This window comes from Uloborus diversus, chromosome 2, assembly GCF_026930045.1.
Source record: "Uloborus diversus isolate 005 chromosome 2, Udiv.v.3.1, whole genome shotgun sequence".
NCBI classification, from domain to species: Eukaryota; Metazoa; Arthropoda; class Arachnida; order Araneae; family Uloboridae; genus Uloborus; species Uloborus diversus.
Genome location: NC_072732.1, coordinates 56,716,205 through 56,734,979, shown reverse-complemented (window position 1 = coordinate 56,734,979; position 18,775 = coordinate 56,716,205). Strand labels below are relative to the sequence as shown.

General features: G+C 31.4%; 1 protein-coding gene across 1 annotated transcript in view; it reads right to left on the bottom strand.

Moving 5' to 3' along the window:
* Window positions 1-2,687: 2,687 nt before the first annotated feature.
* LOC129235160 (1-acylglycerol-3-phosphate O-acyltransferase Pnpla3-like) overlaps window positions 2,688-18,775 on the bottom strand; it is a 57,032-nt gene continuing 40,944 nt past the window's right edge. Inside the window, exons 3-9 of the mRNA XM_054868850.1 lie at window positions 18,527-18,592; window positions 17,250-17,399; window positions 15,981-16,098; window positions 11,752-11,949; window positions 6,856-6,991; window positions 5,966-6,085; window positions 2,688-5,002 (exon numbers count right to left, since the gene is read on the bottom strand). Coding sequence (XP_054724825.1) covers window positions 4,099-5,002; window positions 5,966-6,085; window positions 6,856-6,991; window positions 11,752-11,949; window positions 15,981-16,098; window positions 17,250-17,399; window positions 18,527-18,592 — 1,692 coding nt within the window. The 3' untranslated portion in view covers window positions 2,688-4,098. The remainder of the gene's footprint in view (window positions 5,003-5,965; window positions 6,086-6,855; window positions 6,992-11,751; window positions 11,950-15,980; window positions 16,099-17,249; window positions 17,400-18,526; window positions 18,593-18,775) is intronic.

Here is an 18,775-nt window from a genome sequence, read left to right as displayed (position 1 = left end):
AATATAATTAACGGTGGATGTGTCTGAAACAAGGGATAGGATATCAGGCTATTGCATGAAATCCGACCGGATGACACATAAACAACTTTTACTTTGCTGGAGACCACCTAAAAATTTGGAGATTGCTGATTGGCTATCACGTAAATGTGGTATCCTTCTTCCTTACAGCATGCTTCGCCTACTCTATTTTCCGCAACACCATTTTGTAAAACACGTTTCTCTAAAGTAAAAGAATGCTTTTTTCCTTTCCAAGTGTGCTGATATGCACAGTTTTAATATTAATTATTATTATCATTATAGCTAGTGTATTTTAAAAAAATGTCTTGCTAGCGAATTTCTGCTGTGGTTTTTAACCGAAAAAAGAAAAATATGATTCAATGCGCTGTGTAGTTCCTACGATAAAAAAAAGTATTTCTTACTGTGTAGCATTATTTAACTATTACTAAACATTTCCGCAATTGTTGTTCAACTCTGGTATAAGGTAAAAAGCAAATTAAAACCTTTAAGCTTGAATTACTCAAACATTTTTAAGAGAAAAATTCGTTCATAAGGGTTGGTGGGAAAAAGACATGGTCGACGCATTTTGTACGCAAACCAATCATAACTTTCAAAATTATTATCTGGTCGCTGGTAATGTAAAGGTTGTTCATGTGCGGCCTGGTCGTGTGAGACAAAGTGCACGAGCCCAAAAATATAAGCTATCAATGTGATGTGATAATGTTTTGTTACTCTCTATTATTAGAACTTTTCCATGATATGACTTTCCTTTTTTTTCCACTACAGATCTTTATAATGCCCAACAAAAGAGATGTTAAGACTCAAATTTCATAAGTATAGAAAATTATCAATAACTCAAGGTTCCAAGGGACCGGCGAAAATCTTCTCGTTATAGGAAGTTTCCACAGCCTTCTAAGGAGTTTGGGACCTTAGAGCAGGAGTTAAAATGGAGGGAGCAAGTCCGATCATTAGCAAAGCAAAAGCTGACCCAAAGACACCAAGTCACGTGACTCAACAACGACGAATGGTTGGCACGTTTTGCGTGAAACAAGCGAAAGAAACCCGGATTCTCCCACACAATGCTTTGCTTTAAAATTTATTAAGTGATTTGGGGTCTTGGTTTCTTGAATGAAAGTCTTCACTCCCTAATGAAAACTTCGAGATGAAGGAACATTCGAACTATCGCAAGTTGACTGTATCAGTAAAATATTTTTTTTCCTCACAAGTCATTCATTCTTTTGTAATGAGATTCACTTGTGTTATCTCGGGAGTGACATCGTCGAACTAAAAGGAAAAACTTTAGCCCAACTCCAGACATATAATGTTCTAAACTGCTGAAGGAAAATTCAGATGTTTACGTCAAATTGAAGGTTGACTGTCACGATGAACTTCTATTGTCTTGTGATGTCGCTGACATTAGAAAGAACATTCTTTTGTGGAGAAAGAAAAAAAAATCATATTCATTTACGTCAAGGTTGAACCGTTTTTCCTACTGTTTCTTTCTTCCAATAAAAGCAAGCATCATTTTCCCTTCCCGTTGTTAGTCCTAAAACAGAAGTACTTTTAGCCAAGAAAAATGTTACTTTTATTGTCTAAACATATTTTACGCTTTGAAAACCAGAAATTCGTCTCAAATATTTAGTCAAGTGTATTTTTCACCCTTCGTGTTTTGAATTAAAATTTTGTATCATAAAAAAAAGGAATCAACAATTTTAAAATATTGTGTTTGATTGGTTTTTTTTAAATTTTATTTTTTAAAATTTCAAATATTCCAAACGTTAAAAACCAAAACTGCACATCTTTTCTTTCCCTACCAACCTTTATTTCATCCATAGAAACTTTTTTTATGGAAATAATGAAATTTGGTCTTTACTGTTATCATTTATTTCACTACTCCAAAATTAATTTCAAGCCTTTAAAAATGTCAAACAGCATTTAAAGTCGGGGAGGGGGGGGGGTGGAGGATTCGCAATATCTACGATTATAAGTATATAACTTATGTGATACATATTCAAATTTTTGCGATCAATTCTATTGGCAAAATAAGACTTAATGGCACAAGACTTAAGTTTCCAGGTCAAAGAAATGCTTTTAGGCTTAAACTATTTTCGATTTTATTTGGCAGAGTAATTTGTCTAGCGAATTTGCAAAGTAGAGGTTTATTAAACTAATTTTAAGTTCAGAAGCTGCTGTGAGAAACATTAATGACAACAGAAGATAATTTGTAGTATTCAATATTATTTGATGCAATAACGGAAAAATATTTTGCAGCAATATGGAAGATATTACATCCTTGTGGAATTTGTATATTTAAAAAAATGGTTCTGTAAAAGTAAAAAAGGAGAAAAACTTTAGGAAATACATACATTCTTTTAAATAACACGTAAGATAGAGACTACATTACGCTAATAAATAACATTTTATACTAAAGTTTATATTGATGTACAAATGTTGAATAATTGTAACTAGTGAAATCAGTTCAGGGGAGAAATAAGTATTATGTAAAAGAGAAGTAGAATCAGTAAGTAGCTCATTTAACCAGATCTTTCTTCATTAATCATTTTTCTTTTAGTATTATTTATTTGCTTATTTCATTTTATTAATTTTTTTTAGAAATGTTTACTTGAAGATGAGTTATTTATTATCTTAATATTATAACAGACACAATAAAAACACTAAAATTAATGACAACCAGTTTATTTGGCATTTTTGGTATTAAAAACAAAGTTACCACATGTGGCTTTTCTTTTTTCCAGAAATAAGTTTAAAAAATAAAAAGTATGATCTTAAAGGTAATGTAAGTGATAGCTGAATTGAGCCGAAATAAATATATCAAAATGAGTAATTATTTTTCCATAAAAATGATCCAACTGCAGGAGACCAGTTGCATTCAACACAGTTTTATTACACACAGACTTGATCTTCAATTTTAAACATGCAAAAATTATATACATTATCACATTCTATGTATTCTTTACAGGAACTAAAATAGAATACACATCTGAATAAATAAAAATATTTGCCTCCATAACAATTTATGAACCGGGAGTGAAACTAACATGTACCCAAAAACCCTGAAAAAATTCTACACGATGAAGAAAAAGGGACAAAGCAGGAGTGTAATCAGAATCAGGAGCGTCTTTCAAAAATTAACAATGTCCCAATTAATGGCCATGTTGGATGTTTGTGAGCCAATTAGGGTACATTATCCCAAAAAAAAAAAAAAAAATAAATAAATAAAGCCAACTACATCAAGAAAAAAAAAAACTCGGTTTTAAAATATGAAAATTGGTATGATCATCCGGATGGAGTATCTTCATTTTGCACTTACTGTATGTGGTGATTGTTTTGTTGCAGCTACTTTTTGTTTGAGAAGGTTATGAATTTCGTGCAAAGAAATTTTTTTGCTGGTGTTCTTGCTTTCGTACTAGAAACCACCTTGACTTGAACATAAATTCTGCATATTTTCTACGAAAATATCTTGTTGAACAAAGGGAGAGTTGCACATATGCACACCCATGGAAAAGTTTCACCCCTGATCAACGCAAAAGAAAAAACAAACAAATAGATAATAAATATCTGAGTTTCCAACAAGTTGCACGGTTCATGTAAATAAATAATGTAAAAATGAAAGGAAACAAACATATGAATGAACATTTTGATTGTAGGCAGCGGCTGATTAAAAAAAAAAAAAAATTCAACAAGCTAATATAATCATCATCGGAATTTTAAGACGTTTGGAAACTTGAAGTTCCCATACTCCAAAAAAAAAGACAAAGCATATATTGCTCATTCAAACAACAATGCCTTAAATTTGATAAAATCAGCAGCTTGATGATAAATAATCCTAATTTTTTGAGCAAAAAATGTATTTTGTACTTGAATATTATGGCAATTTTTTCTGGGAATACTATTATTCCTCAGAATGATGCGAAAGTATGGCAATATTTATATAAACAATAAAACTTAATGTTATACATTAATAATATGATGTATATAAACATTTATTAAATAATATACTTTTAAGCACTATAATAAATACACTGAACGATGCATGAAGCCAATGATAACAATGAATACTTAACAAATGAGGTATGAACATTAATTGACTATGATGAAAGAGCTTTTTCTACGAGGTTTACTGGATGAGAAAGATTCGTCATTTTTAGGCGTTGTAATAGGATTGTCACTAATATTAAATTTATCACTGTCTTCCGTCATGTTGTACTCGCCGTCACTCATATCAAATTCATCGTCATCAAATGTGTCTGTTATGGATGTGTTTCTACAACGCTTAGATCCGTTTAGTTTCAGCCAATCCTTTTCCCACTGTAGCTCGTTGTTGACCTGCCTCTCTTCGTCCGACAACACCATACTCGTATCTGCATCTGTGACATTGTAGAGTTCGGTGATTTTGACAGTCTTGTTGTCGTCCACGTAATAGTATGACATGAGTGCTCCACTTTTGGAAGCATTCAGTATCTGCCCGATAGTGTCCGACCGTTCAGGGTCCATTTCATTCTGGTGCTGATTCAGGAAATCTCTTTCCATGCTGAGAGCCTTATTTGTCAGTTCAATGACATTCAATTCATTATCTTCTTCACCAAGAGATTTCAAAGCGTCTACTACAGTCTTTTTCTTGTCGTTCATTTCGACTGTCGGGACAAGATCTACAGTGAAACCGAACTTCATGTTTCTTATAACCCTCTCTGGTTGGCTGACTTCGCAGAATGATTTGCGCCTCTTCTGTTCCAAAACCGGTTGGTTGGGTAAGCTGGTAAAACCTGCATAAGACTTGCGCTGTTGTCTCTTTTCGGCAACAGACAAAGTCCTGACCGGAGTTTCTGGGTTTTTGAAGGATATTTTTCTCTTTGGAGATCTTTCTTCTTCTGTCTTAATGATGCAGGTTTCATGCGGGGGCCTATTTTCAATTTGAAATGGATATGATGATACAACATTGTCTTCTGTGTAATCGAACTCTGTAATAGCCAGTTGGCAAGAGAACCTACACAAATATAAGAATATTTTAAATAAGTTATTATAGAAAATAATCTAGAATGAGCAACATTTTAAGACTTGAAAGTTATAGTAAACTACAAAATGATGATTGGAGTAAGTTATTATAGAAAATAAGCTGGAATGAGCACATTTTAAGACTTGAAAGTTATGGTAAACTACAAAATGATAATTAGTAATTTTCAAATGTTCAGTAACTGCATAGAAATTCTTTGATTATTTTAAATAGATTTATTAAGAACTAATAAAAATGGCTATCAATTTTCTTTTATTGATGAATATATTTTGCACTATGTAAACATGTGCTATTAAGAACTTTCCTATCTCATGAAAAAGACTTTTTTCCTTTGTGAATTTTTGAAATAGTTATTGACATTGCAAAAAAAAAAAAAAAAGTTTCCTTCTTTGGAATAAAGTAGACGCATGCTAAAGCAATAAATGTTGGAGATATAAAAGACCAGCATGAAATTAAGTAAGCATGCTAAAATTATGTAAAACAGCACTTATTTGAATAAACCCACTTAAAAGTACTGTTTTATTCAAATCATTGCTAAAAATATTGTGAGCGGTGCATTACAAGACCCACAAAGGAGTCAAACTGACTTTGTAATTGTAAATGCAAAAACATTGGTTTAAGAATAATGTTAATCTTAATTATTCGTGATACACATTTAAAATCTAAAAATAAAAGAGGTAATGTAACAGCTTTTATTGCTTAAAAATAGAACTTTCAAAATATTGACAAAATCATAATTCCATATTCATCCAAGAAAACTTTCAAACATTATGATGAGTATGATTTGAATTTTTCTTTTTTTTTTAAAAAGAGGAACACAAAATACTGGCACTAAGTCTTATAATTTAAGTTTAAAATGAAAATACTATGCTGAACTTAAAATTAAGTAAGAGTAAAAACATTGAAAGTATGAAGAAACTGTCTATATCAACTTACTTTGCACTGTAGAGGTGACGATTTGTGTCAAGCTTGTTCAACATATACTTTATAAGAGTAATAACTGCTTGGAATTTTGGAACAATTTCACTTCGTAATGAAGGCAAACGTTCCCATACTCTGAAAGAGGAAAAAAGAAAAGAAAATATACATTAGCTTGTTTAGTTATGAAACATATTATTTGTGAATGATATTATATGTTAAATTACATAATTTGTGCTTTAATACTCATTGCAGTAAAAAACTTACTCTCATTTGCAAATATATTCATATATTCTGAATATTAGTTTCAAAATTTGTGAAATGATCTATATAGTGCCAAAATCCATATAACGCAAAAGCTCTGGTCCAAAGGTTGGCGTTATAATGGTCTTCTACTATATCCAATATTTTTGACACATACATACAGCCTCCAAAAAGGCAGTATCACCTAACATTAAAATTGAAGAGCTAAAATATTAAAATAAGAAAGCTTGTGATATAAAAGAGTAAAGTATGAAAAATCATTTATATTTTATGAGCTTTGACTTACTACAACTTCACAAAACTATTGCATTTATTTGCATTTAGAAAGTCTGTCTGCTTCCCAAATGTGTATTAATATTTTTTTAAAAAGAGACAAACAGCATGAGGAAATCAAATTTAAAATACAAATAAATTACTTTTATGAAGAAATGAACAAACTATATGAAATGATTTTGAAAATGTAACCACAATTGAAAAGGAATATTAACTTTAAAGTTATTTTAACATGCCTAAATCCCCTTATTTTAACAAGAACTTAGTCTCTCAACGAAGTTAGTACACTTCAAAACCAAATTTATTTCAGAAAACACAACAGCAAAATGTTCGTCAGAAAATTTTGAAAAATGAACAGCACAGAAACTTACTTGCAAAATACCAAGATTGTAATGTCTATTGACAGGGCATAAGGCATTCCTAATAAGGCGAGGAGTTTGATAGGACGATGTTTAAATAACCAATTAACAACACCTTTATTGACTTGATCACAGGCTTCTTGAATAGCTGAAATAGGAAAATTTTAAACTACAGCAAAACAATAAACTATTTCTTTCAATTAGTTATTTTCGGAGCACAAAATATTATTGAAATATTATTTCAGTTAATTTAATTAGTTTTTAATATGCTTGAAAAAGTTAGTACAATTTGTATTTCATAAATCGTTAAGTTTATTCGACAACACGAGAAGACTATATAATTTTGAAATTTTAGAACATACTCAATAATATCAGACTTGCGTAAAATGTTCAAAAGTAGAATTTTTAAAAATTTATTTAGCTTAAAGGTAATTTTTAATCATTTAAAAGTTATGTATTAAGCGATTCTAATTAAAATTGAAAAAAGAAGATCTTTCCATATTACTATAAAATTAAAAAGAAAAGTTAAAATATACTGCATAGCAAATCACAAATAATATTTATCAACGATGATGAACTGGAAACATTCTGCAGTGCCAACTCAAAAAAATGAACAGTTAAGACATGAAAATTGTAAAAAAAAAATACATTAACTCAAAAAACTTATGAACAAAACTGTTGACACTGTTATAAAAATTTAAAAAATTTTTTTTCCCTAAGGACATACAGTTTCAATTTTAACTCTAAATAATCTAAATAAGGTAAATGCAAAGCACTTGTGCCTACTCTACTCAAATGCTGCATATTAGCAATCATTACTACATTGCAAAGACTAGTGAAAAGCAACGGAAATCAACATACTCGTCCCTAAACACATAGTTCATAAACTTGCAATATGAATGAAAAAAAACAAAAAAAAAAAAACAATATTTCCTGCTATATACCTCTTCAATTTAAACATTAAGGCTCTTCAAACACTCACACCACGGTACTTATAAAATTGACTATGCATGGTGATTTATGAAAAGTCACATAAACTATAAGAGTATCATGCTGCTTCGAATTGCTCCACAAAACTAGCTATGTGAGTTTTAAGAAAAAATTGTTAAATTAAGCTTTGGGGTACAGAGTAAAAAAGGTCCCACTTGGAAACATTGTTGTAACAAGAACTAACAACTTTAATTCTTGTTAGTATGACACATGCATTCATTCAAATATATTTCTCAATTTGTACAAAAATAAGTGTCACACATCACATCACTGAAGCTCAAAAACTAAATTTCATTCATTTTCTTTAAACTATCTTTAGTTTACGTATATGCTATTGAAGGAGCGATGATATATTGAAGTGGTAATTTGTAATACAGATAAAAAAACATTTTGAATGGTTCTATCAGTTAGAGAACCATAATTTTCTGCACACACATTTAATAATCACAAAAATCAAACAATATAGGGTAAATGACTAGTTATGGGCATATTTAAGGTTTTTTTAAAAATTTGGATTGTTGCTGAACTGTGACATTGCAGTTCCAGTTCATGGAAAAATCTAATTCTCACGGTGTTAGAAATTTGAAATTACTTTCATGGCTGTGAAATTCTCAACAATGATTTAAACATATTTTTTTTGACATAAATTGCAATAATCTGGTTCGACCAGACATGGTCACACTCACTTAGTTATGACATACTAAAAAACTACAGTAGGTGCCGCTTAATGTGATCACGGTTAATGTTATTATTCACTTAATGTTATCAGAATCACTAAGTCCCGGAACACTTGTATTTTAATACACATTAAAAAAGTCGGATATTGTAATCAGCGTCTTCGTTTATTGTTATCACTTTTTCATAAACTTTCAATTTTTTCCCCTTTTTTGTTCCTCAATTAACAGAAATACATAGCAGTCTCCCCCTAAGAAAACTTTCTTTTGCACCTAAAAAAATTCAGTCGCTGGACATGTTGCAGGCATTGATGTAGGACCTCCATTGTTGCCGTTACTTTGTAAACTATTAAAGAATTGTGTCTAGTTTGAAAACAAAGCGAAGTTAAATTAAAATTTAAGCAACAAGAAAAACCATGCAGGAAAAGATAGAAAAGCAGAATGTGCTTTGAAACTGGTTTACGAATGTCAGGGAAAACGATCATATTTTATTTCACCTATTACTATGTGATTAAAAATTTCATTATTTAGCTTTAACTTTGTATAATCCAGATATTTCCATTCTGTTAATTTAATAATTTATAATTTAAAATTGCGTTTAGTTGAGTCATTGTGATTTTCATTTGAGGTTGCCAAAATAAATGCACCTTAATTGGAAAAAAAAATCATTGTTTTGTGTCTCCTGGATTCTTTTCGGATATTGTTATCAGTCGGTTATTGTTATCAAATTGTATTTGTCCCAAAGTGATCACATTAGGCGGCACCTACTGTAGTAATGGTCATGCAAGTTGAATTCAATTATTTTCAAGAAATACATTTTGAAAAAAAAGTGATCAACCATATTAAAACACTTATTTTTTTTACAATATATCCAAATTTCACCTTTCCAATTCGAGCAATATTAAAACTAAAAAATGGATAGCCGATAAATTGCTTTTGAAGTTGAATTCAGAACAAAAATGAATTTAAAAAAAATAAAATACTTAGAACTATTTTACTGCTGCACTTTGTATTTATCGTCTGCCAAATTTTAGCATATGTTTTATCTTCAATTCTAAAAAATAATTTTGAGTAAGAATGACCAAAAAATCAATTACGGTCATATATGCTCCTAACTGAAATAATTTTACTTGACTAGTTATGGGTACAGCAGCTTGAAAAGACTTTAAGTATCCAAATTAATGGCAAAAATACATCTATATGATAGAGAAAAAAAGCTAAAGAATGAGTACACACCAATAAAACTGCGATCTGATATGAAACAGCAATATCAGGTTCATAAAAAAGAAACCCACTAATAATTTAATTGCAAAGAAAATTGCATTTTTTTCCTTTTAGAACATTTCTTCCAAACATAGATAAAACTTTTGTTAGGAAAAATGTGGTGGGGGTGTTCTTGAAAGATGCTATTTTGAGAATCCACTGATGGTGATCCTAGAATACCGATTACAAACTCGATACTGAAAAAGAAAGGCAAATCTGCCCATTACTGGTTGGCTCTTTGTCCATAACTAGTCATTTTCCCAAGTTACAATAACTAGCACTAAATATGCAACTACTGTATTTCCAAGGAAATTCTATGCTCACTATATGCATTGATGCTTTGTACACATTAACATGCCTCTAATCTAACACCAACCAACAGTAAAAATATATTAGTCAACAACCTCATTACAGCAATTAAAGATGATCTCCGCATACTTCACTGATTGTGCCTTTCAAATAAAAATGTAGATGATGGACAAAATAACAACAGCTAATTTTCATTTTAAGTTTATGAAAATAAAATAAATGCATTTTCCTAAGTGAACTATCAGATAAAATGTATCTTACGAATCAATCCCATGGAAAGCTAAAATAATACAAACACTTCACTTTATCTGTGTAAAAAACTCCTTCTTTAAATCAATAAGGTACTTTAAATTTATAAAATTACTCAGAGATGAGAAAAATACAAAAACACTAAAGAAATACAAATGATACATTGATTGGATTTTTGGCAACAAAAAATAACTCGGGATTCTCAGCGAGAAACCTCTTTTTTCTCATCTCGCACCTATGCAAGACAAACACGGCATGTAAAGACAAACGCAAACTAAATTAGGATCTTTGGTAACATTTTAATTAGCAAAAATGGAGTTGTTTTGAATATTTGTTACAGAAATAAGATACAGGTAGTTATCAAAATAATGGAAACACTGAGACAAGTGCGGTGTTAGGAATCGCTACTCTGCTGTAAATGTTCTGTTAATAAAGGTGCCTTCTGACTGTAATCACTCACACTGGTGAATCCATATTGTGATTGAGTACTGTGGTTACTTTTACTGCTATTGTTCGCTTTTTAGATATTACAATCCGCTTTAATACCCGTTAGTTTCTTTTACTCAGCTTCTTTCTCCATCCACTATTTTGCCCCGAGCTTGTCTTACCGTGCTTGTCTTACCGTATACTATCATGACTTTTGTACTATACCTCTAAAAACGCCAAAAAAGTTGAGATGTTTCAGTTACACTTGCTCCAGCTAGACGTGCTGCAACAATTTGGCCTCATTTAAAATTTAAGAGGTCCGACATTTCATGTGCTTGAAAAAAATTCAAGACTTCTAGAACTTCCATTGAGCCACCATATACTACCAGAATATGTACATTGCTACTTATAAGAAAACCAAACATCTAGTTTCATTCTTTATTACTTACGAAGTAGTGTAAAAAATGTCACTTTTATTCACAGGTGTTTCCATTATTTTGATAACTACCTGTATATATGTTACATGCAACATTCAGTGCTGCAGTTGGGGGGGAACGAAATATTTTATTTTTTTTATAACAAAAATAATGCATATATAATGTAATTTGGTTTCAAACCACCTTTTCTTTTGGTAAGTTCCCCCAAATATCAAGGTGAGCTCCCTAAAACATTTTTTTCAAACTACAGTACTGCCCACAATGACTAAAAAGGTCCAAAATCAAAGACAATAATAATTTTAAAACACTTATTTCACATAAATGAGGTAGTTTTCAAAAAATTGCACTGATGAGGAGTGTAGCATAAAATGGCAAATATTTGCATCTGAGAAATTGAGGCATTTCTTGTGTTTTATAAAAATTATAAAAATATGACTACAAAAATAATTTCCAACATATTTGCATTTTTCAAGTATATTTTCAACCTGAAGTAAACTTATTAAAATTATATTGCATCTACAAAATACTTATTTCAATTGATTTAAAAAAATAAAACATACCATTAACAACAGCTTCAGGTAAATTTCCAACAACAGCATTTTGACGCTTGGATCTACAGTCCATGCAGTCATCATAAATGTGTTCCTGGGGAATAATTTCAATGTCACTAACATTTTTGATGGCATTTTTTTCAGGTTCAGTTTCAGCTAAGCAAAGACTAGATTGAACTCCTAAGCACCGAGTACATGCTATAAGATCTGGAAAATGAAAAAGAAAGGGATATGAAAGATTGAAAATTGTGAAGAAAAGTGAATGGATAGTCTCAATGAATGAAAATTATTTTCTAAAAATTAAACTAATATTAGTGTAGATCAAATCATATCTTGATGTCACACTACATTTTGAAAAACAAAAATTAATCCAACAGTAGAAAGTACTACAATGTGACCAATCACAGGGGTGCCCACAAGGGGGGATTATGGTGCAAGTTGTGCCATCAAAATGGGGGGGGGGGATTTTTCAATTTTTTTAATTTATTTTTTTAAATTTATTTACTAATTCATTTTTTATTTAAATTTTTTATTTTATTTTATTCTGTTTGTATTGTATTTCGTTTTTTTTTAGCTTGGGTGTGTGTGTGTGTGCCATTGGCATAACACATAACTTTTCTAATAAAGTAATAATAATTAAAAACAAATAAATAAGTATAAAAAATATTTTAAAAAATAAATAAATAAAAAATATTTTCAAAAAAGGAACAAAAAAGGAGATAAAAAATTAAAAAGGGGAAAGAGAATTTAATTTTTTTGGGGGGGAGAAGAATTTGCACCATTGAACTTGGGGGATGGGCACCCCTGACCAGTCAGAAGCTAAAATTCAGGGCGGTACATAGGAATAATGATATCAGCTATGAAATTTCTCAGACATTAAAAATTACCCAAGAGTATGTAAAGCTAGGAGGAAAACCTCCTCCAAAAGCAAAAAATTATAATTTTAGCCCTAGTAAGTTAAACAGCTAATCTTCTATTACATACATTTTTACAATTCTTTGGATTCACAGGTATCGCGTGAATTTACATAAAACATTAAACAGTTATGTTATAAATAAATTTAAGAAATAAATGAACTGAAATTGTTCATTCATCACTGAATACGAAATCTTTTTCTTTAAATACCTACAGTAACAAGTCCTTAAGGTTTGATCGTTGGAAATATGCAAACAATCACATTAATCCTTACTAATATCATAAATGTGAAAGAGACTTTGTTAGTTTGTTACCTTTTCACAGGTTAACTACCCAACCAATCATCATGAAATTTTGTATACACGTTGTCATGGGTGCCGGGGTGAACATAGGGTACTTTTCATTTTGAAAAGAATGTTCCATGATTTTAATTCCAACTTTAAAGAAAAACAAATTTGCAACTATCTCACCGAAAAAAAGTCATATTTATTCGATTTTTGCAGCATGTTAAAGCCCTTGAAAAACTGCAAGAGGTGATCGTCACCCAAAGTTCGAGAGATAATTCGAACACCCGCTAATTTGCAGTTTTAAGTTGATCTCATAATCCAAAACGAGGCTTATCTTGATTTTTGGACTTATATTGTAAAGCGATTTCGCCAAGAGAAGAAGAAATATTTTCATATTAAGAGTGCAAAAAAAGGTTTTACCTGAGTTTTTTGTATTGTAATATGTTTTCGCCAATACAGGTAGTCATTTTGATGCCAAAATGACATGTTCTGCTTAAAATAAGTTCATGAATATTTTTTTTTAGAATTAAATTCTAGAGTCTGGTATAAACTTTTTAGGCTCTAATTCCTTACCCTGTGTGCACCAGATATAATTTAGTATTAAATAAAGGCCTGGTGTCAGAACCCCCCCCCCCCCAGGCCTGGCTCTTGGGGTTGGCGACCTAGGTGGCCACCTAGGGCAGATTTTGGAGGCGGCAAATTTCGAAATTGAAAAACATACTTCGGAATTTGAATAGAAATTCAATTTACTTTTCGAGGCGGCAAATTGCGCAATTTAAAATTGGAATTTAACTACAAACCCCTTTAACTGTAAACACTCTACTATTATTTTTTTTTATTAAAATATCATTATTTTACATTATTATTATTAATATTCAATGAGGGAGGCAGCATTTGTCACTACCACTTAGGGTGGCAGAACTACTAGAGCCCCCCCCCCCCAAATTTTCAAGTTTCACATGCTGTAAAACAAAATTGCCGAAAATTTCATTTTTCGGACTTCAATTAGAAAAAAATTTAAGTTGTCCCTGACCCCCCAAAATAACACTAAAGATCATCTAAACTTTTGTTTTTAAGCTTCAATTCCAAAACAAATTCTGGGGGAACGCTCCTGAAAATTACCGAAAAGTGACCCCCAAACTTTTTTGCAACTATAATTTCGAAAATTTTTGGGAGCGAGCCTCGGCCCCCCCCTCTCCCCGCTCCTAACACAGCATAACAGGTTACAATCAATTATTATATTTTAAAAGTTAAAATTTCAAAAAAGGACAGGACGGGGGGGGGGGGGGGCCTCTGAACCTATGCCGTTGTACCAAACAAACCAGAAAATCATCTTGGACTTCGATTGCAAACAGTTTTTCCTGCGGCACCTCTTTTCCTTGTCTAATGTTGCCAAAGAGAACTTTAGAATGTGTTTGAAGAAGGGAAAACTCCTAAATTTCCTTTTTTCCGTAAACTCACCCAAAGAAAATTTGTGGTGACATTTTTAAAGTCTTATTGTCAAAAATTTGAAAACTCCCGAACCCGCTCCCAATTTGAGAACCCTCAGTGTCATCAAGCGTAGGTCTTATAACTTAAAAAAAAAAAAACCCGAGTTAGAGCAATCACCTCCTTCTGTAACATGTCAACATATATCCCAAAATTGTTTTTACAACTGCAGTAACAAAATTTTTTGAGGACAGTAACAAATGCGTAATTTTTAAGGCTTCAAAAACTTCCAGGGGAGTGTCAGCAAACCAAATCCTTTCCCTTGTATTACTACAACCAAATGTAGCGTAATTGGGTTGAAAATAATGTCTTTTGAAATTGCGTCTAAAATGAGATACCGAACCCAGTGTCATTTTGGCATGTACTTCAAAATATTAAAAATACTCCTAGGTCTGCTCCTCCCTTACAAACAATCATTTGGGCGCTCCTGATCCTCACAGCTCATGAAAAGTGATTTGTGGTATATATTGCAATTTCATGTCCAACTTGAGCACCAATTAAAGGTCCTTATGTCATTGGTATCTTTTGCAATTGCGACTTGTAATTATAATTAAATAACACACAAAAGTTACAGTTCAGCTCTTTTTTTTTTTTTTTTTTGAAAAACTGTTACAATGCATCAATTCACGATATAGAAAGTGTGCAATTTTTATTTTAGTAAAATAGCAAATAAATAGCAAATTAACATGATTCCAAAATTTTCTTTTAACTAAAATATCACAAAATATTTCAACCATTTTATTCAAAACTTATAATTTGATGTACACTGAAAGAATTTTTTAGAACACGGGTTCCCAAGGTGGGTGCTGAAGGGAGATGCAAGGGGTGAAGTGAAGTATCCATAGGATCAATATGTATAATGTAATAGATATAGACTAGGCTGCTGTGAAATTTTTATAAATCTTCAAAGGTTGCGGGGAATTAGAAAAGTTTCAGAACTCACTTTAAAAGCAAGAAAAAAATGTTCTTCCCCAATCAAAAAAAAATCTTTTTTCTCAAAATTTTTCAATTTTCTCTTCAAGTTCTAAAATTTAAAAGCAGAAAATATTAAAAGAAAGTTATTCAAACTAACTTTAATATAGCGTCATCATTTCAGAGCAACAGTAAAATATCTAAGCTTCAGAGCAGGGATAAGATATCCACTACTGTTGCTCTAAGGCAACTATATGGGAACAGGGATAACATTAAAAAATTAATAACAATCTCCATATGCATAAATAAATAAAATATAAGTACAAACTTGCTAAACTATAATTTTCAAGTACAATACTTATCATAAACCAAATGTTTAAATTAAAAAAGTTATCAAGACTGCAGAATTGGAGTTTTAAAATTCCAAGAGCCGGAGTCGGTCTCTCTAAGTCTGCAACTCAGTCAATGCTTGCGGAGTCAGGCTGATTTTGGGGTAAAGGAGTCAATCAGAATTGGGGAGTTGAAGGCTCTAAAACTCTCGGAATCGGAGTTGATAATTTTCCTCATAATTCTGCAGCCCTGGAAATTATGTAGTAAGTCATTTCATTTTTACGGAAAATAAAAGTAGATACATACTTTTCCGTTGAAGGAACTTTAATGCATCATCAAACCCTTGCTGACACATTTTACTAAGTATTTCTGGCTTAGGAGGAAATAAAATACGATACATTCTGTACATATTTCCAGGAGAAACCTACAAATAAATATAAAGAATGCTGTTGAAAATAAAACACGTAAGATATTAATAGCATATAGAGTGTATGAATTTTTGGAAGCTGTCTTCCCCGGAATTCTTCTGGAGTTGAAGTCTTAAATTCGCAATCGTAGCCCATCTCTTAATACTCTAGGGATACGAAGTGGAACTTTCTGCAGGATTTTTTACAAAATTGAAGTTCCAAAACCTCAATTTTAGATGACCTTAGATGATATTAGAGATAGGTTCAAGGGCTCCCCTGGATGTTTTTTGAAAGAAAACACAGCTATAGGACACTTTTGATTATGTAAAGGAAAGCGATGGGGTTCGGTACACTCCCTCAAAAATTTTTAGAAATTGGAAGTTTAAAAAAGTAAAATCGCCCCCTCCTTGAACATTTTCTGGGTCTGCCCTTGCAAGGAGCTCAACTCCTGTTGTACTTGGTCTCAATTCTATATAAGTTTTCACTTTTTAGACAGAATACAGGCGATTTGGGCATGGATATAAGTTCTGAAGATTATTGGACTCCTAATTGGACTTCTTTTGAAAGGATGCAAGCCTTGTTTGTACAAATGTTTATAGAATGCACACCAAAGACGGATCTAGCTTTGGGTTTTGGCGGGATTAACCATGAACCTCACCCCATGTTGGGGCAGATTCAGAGTTTCAACAGCAATGGGGCCCAGGCAGAGAAGAGGTTAGGGAGAAAATAGTCATATAAAAACTTATTTATATATTTCTATATATACATATATTTCAAAGCCTGACGAAACTAAAAAGGGGTTCTCAGCATACTCCGGCAAAGGGACTTGTAAAAAATGCGGGGGCCCTTGAGTAGTATTAAAGTATGAGTACAAAAGTAGAAGGAGTCTTAAATGTAATATTTTGGTCCAAATAGGGAATCTGAGACTATCACCAGTCAAGACTTTTCACGATCGAAGCCTTCAAAGCAGTTTTAGGTTATTTCTGGTTGCATTCAAGAGGGGAGGGAAGTCATTACCCCCATGACTCACTTACTGGATCTGTACTTGATATGGGCAATAGTATAACATTACAATTAAACAAATTCAGAGGGTAGTACTTTCAGGGTATTTGAACAATTAAGAAACCGGCCCTAAATTGTATGTGGACAAAAAATAACATTAACTTACCGCTATGCTAGTGTTGACTAAATTGACTTGCAAAATATTACAGCTTTCATCTTGTGGACAGATGTCATGTTCACCAGCAAAAGGAGACACTGTTACCGTATTTTCATCTAGGACTGGCAGATTGTCGCTCAAGCCACCATCAACATATTTCTAAGAAAAGATCAATAACAAAATTGAATTATCCAAATATTTAACACACTTATCAGACTAGGTATGAATACGGTACTTAATAATTTTTTTTAAGTATACTATTTTTTAAATAAATTATTACAGATAAGAAACAAATTTAATTAATCAATTTATTTTTTAAGTTAAAAATAGCTGACCTTGTTATTACTAATGTCCAGAGTAAGAATTAAGAATTTTTCCATTTAACATACCACACCCCAGCAGGGAAAGTGACACAACTCAAAATTTGGGGTTAATGTACTAGCTATTGATTTGAAATCTAGCTTTAATGCTTTTTCTTGCCACAAAACCCCCACAAAGTTAGCTTACACTGCTGGTGCATGGTGGCATAAAAGAAATATAATGAATAGTGACACAACATTAAAGTTTCATAACTTTATAAGACATTTTTTCGAAATTATATATATATATATATAAAGTATGGATAGTTAATTTAGATAACAAAAAACTAACCTTTAAATATCACATTTTATTTATTTATTTATTTTTTTAATGGGCGCTTTGCAATGTTTAAGACGAAATCACTTGAAACTACTATTGTGTAAAAACCCTGATTTATTTTCTCCAATGTCGTTTTTTTTTCCTTGAGTTGGGTCCCTTTCCTTACAATGGTGAGATATTTTTTATAGTAACACAAAATACTGCATTGTATCTATCTCGTATTTTAAAAAGATTTAACCAGGCACATTTTTTATTTTGAAAATATTAAAAAACCTTCATAAGCTAAAATTTTTCATCTGAAAGCAAGTTTAATAAACCTGCACTAAATTACTATGCACAATTCATTTAATTGGTTAATAAAATGGGACGTCAAATTTTTTGGAGAAAAAAAACTTCAAAATGATGACTAGTCACAAAGGGATGAAAAATTGCATTTTGATGAAACTGAATCCTTAAATTTAAAGCAGGATTTTAAACACCAATATGCAATTTGTTTCTTGTGAACTAAACTTTCATTAACAATTCCTCATAGCGATAATTTTTTTAACCTCTACCTTTTAGTATTGAAGTACTTTAATACTTAAAGATAGGTCTTTCTGAAATAATAAAATGTTTAATCTTAAATAAGGAAAAGAAATTATACGTACCACTCCCTGGAAAACTGGAAGGGTGAGTCCAGAATAGCCTGGAATAAAGCAACTGCATAGGAGTGCCTACAAAAAAAAAAAAAAAAAACGTCTGAGTAAAAATTTTGATGATTTCTCATTTTTTTGGAGGGTCTTAGAAAAACAAATTTTTATTTGAGTTTTTTTTTATCCCCCCTCCCCCTAAGTCATTTTATTATTGCTGGTTTTCTTCCTAAGTTCTTGTGAATCATTTCACCCTCAAAATATGAA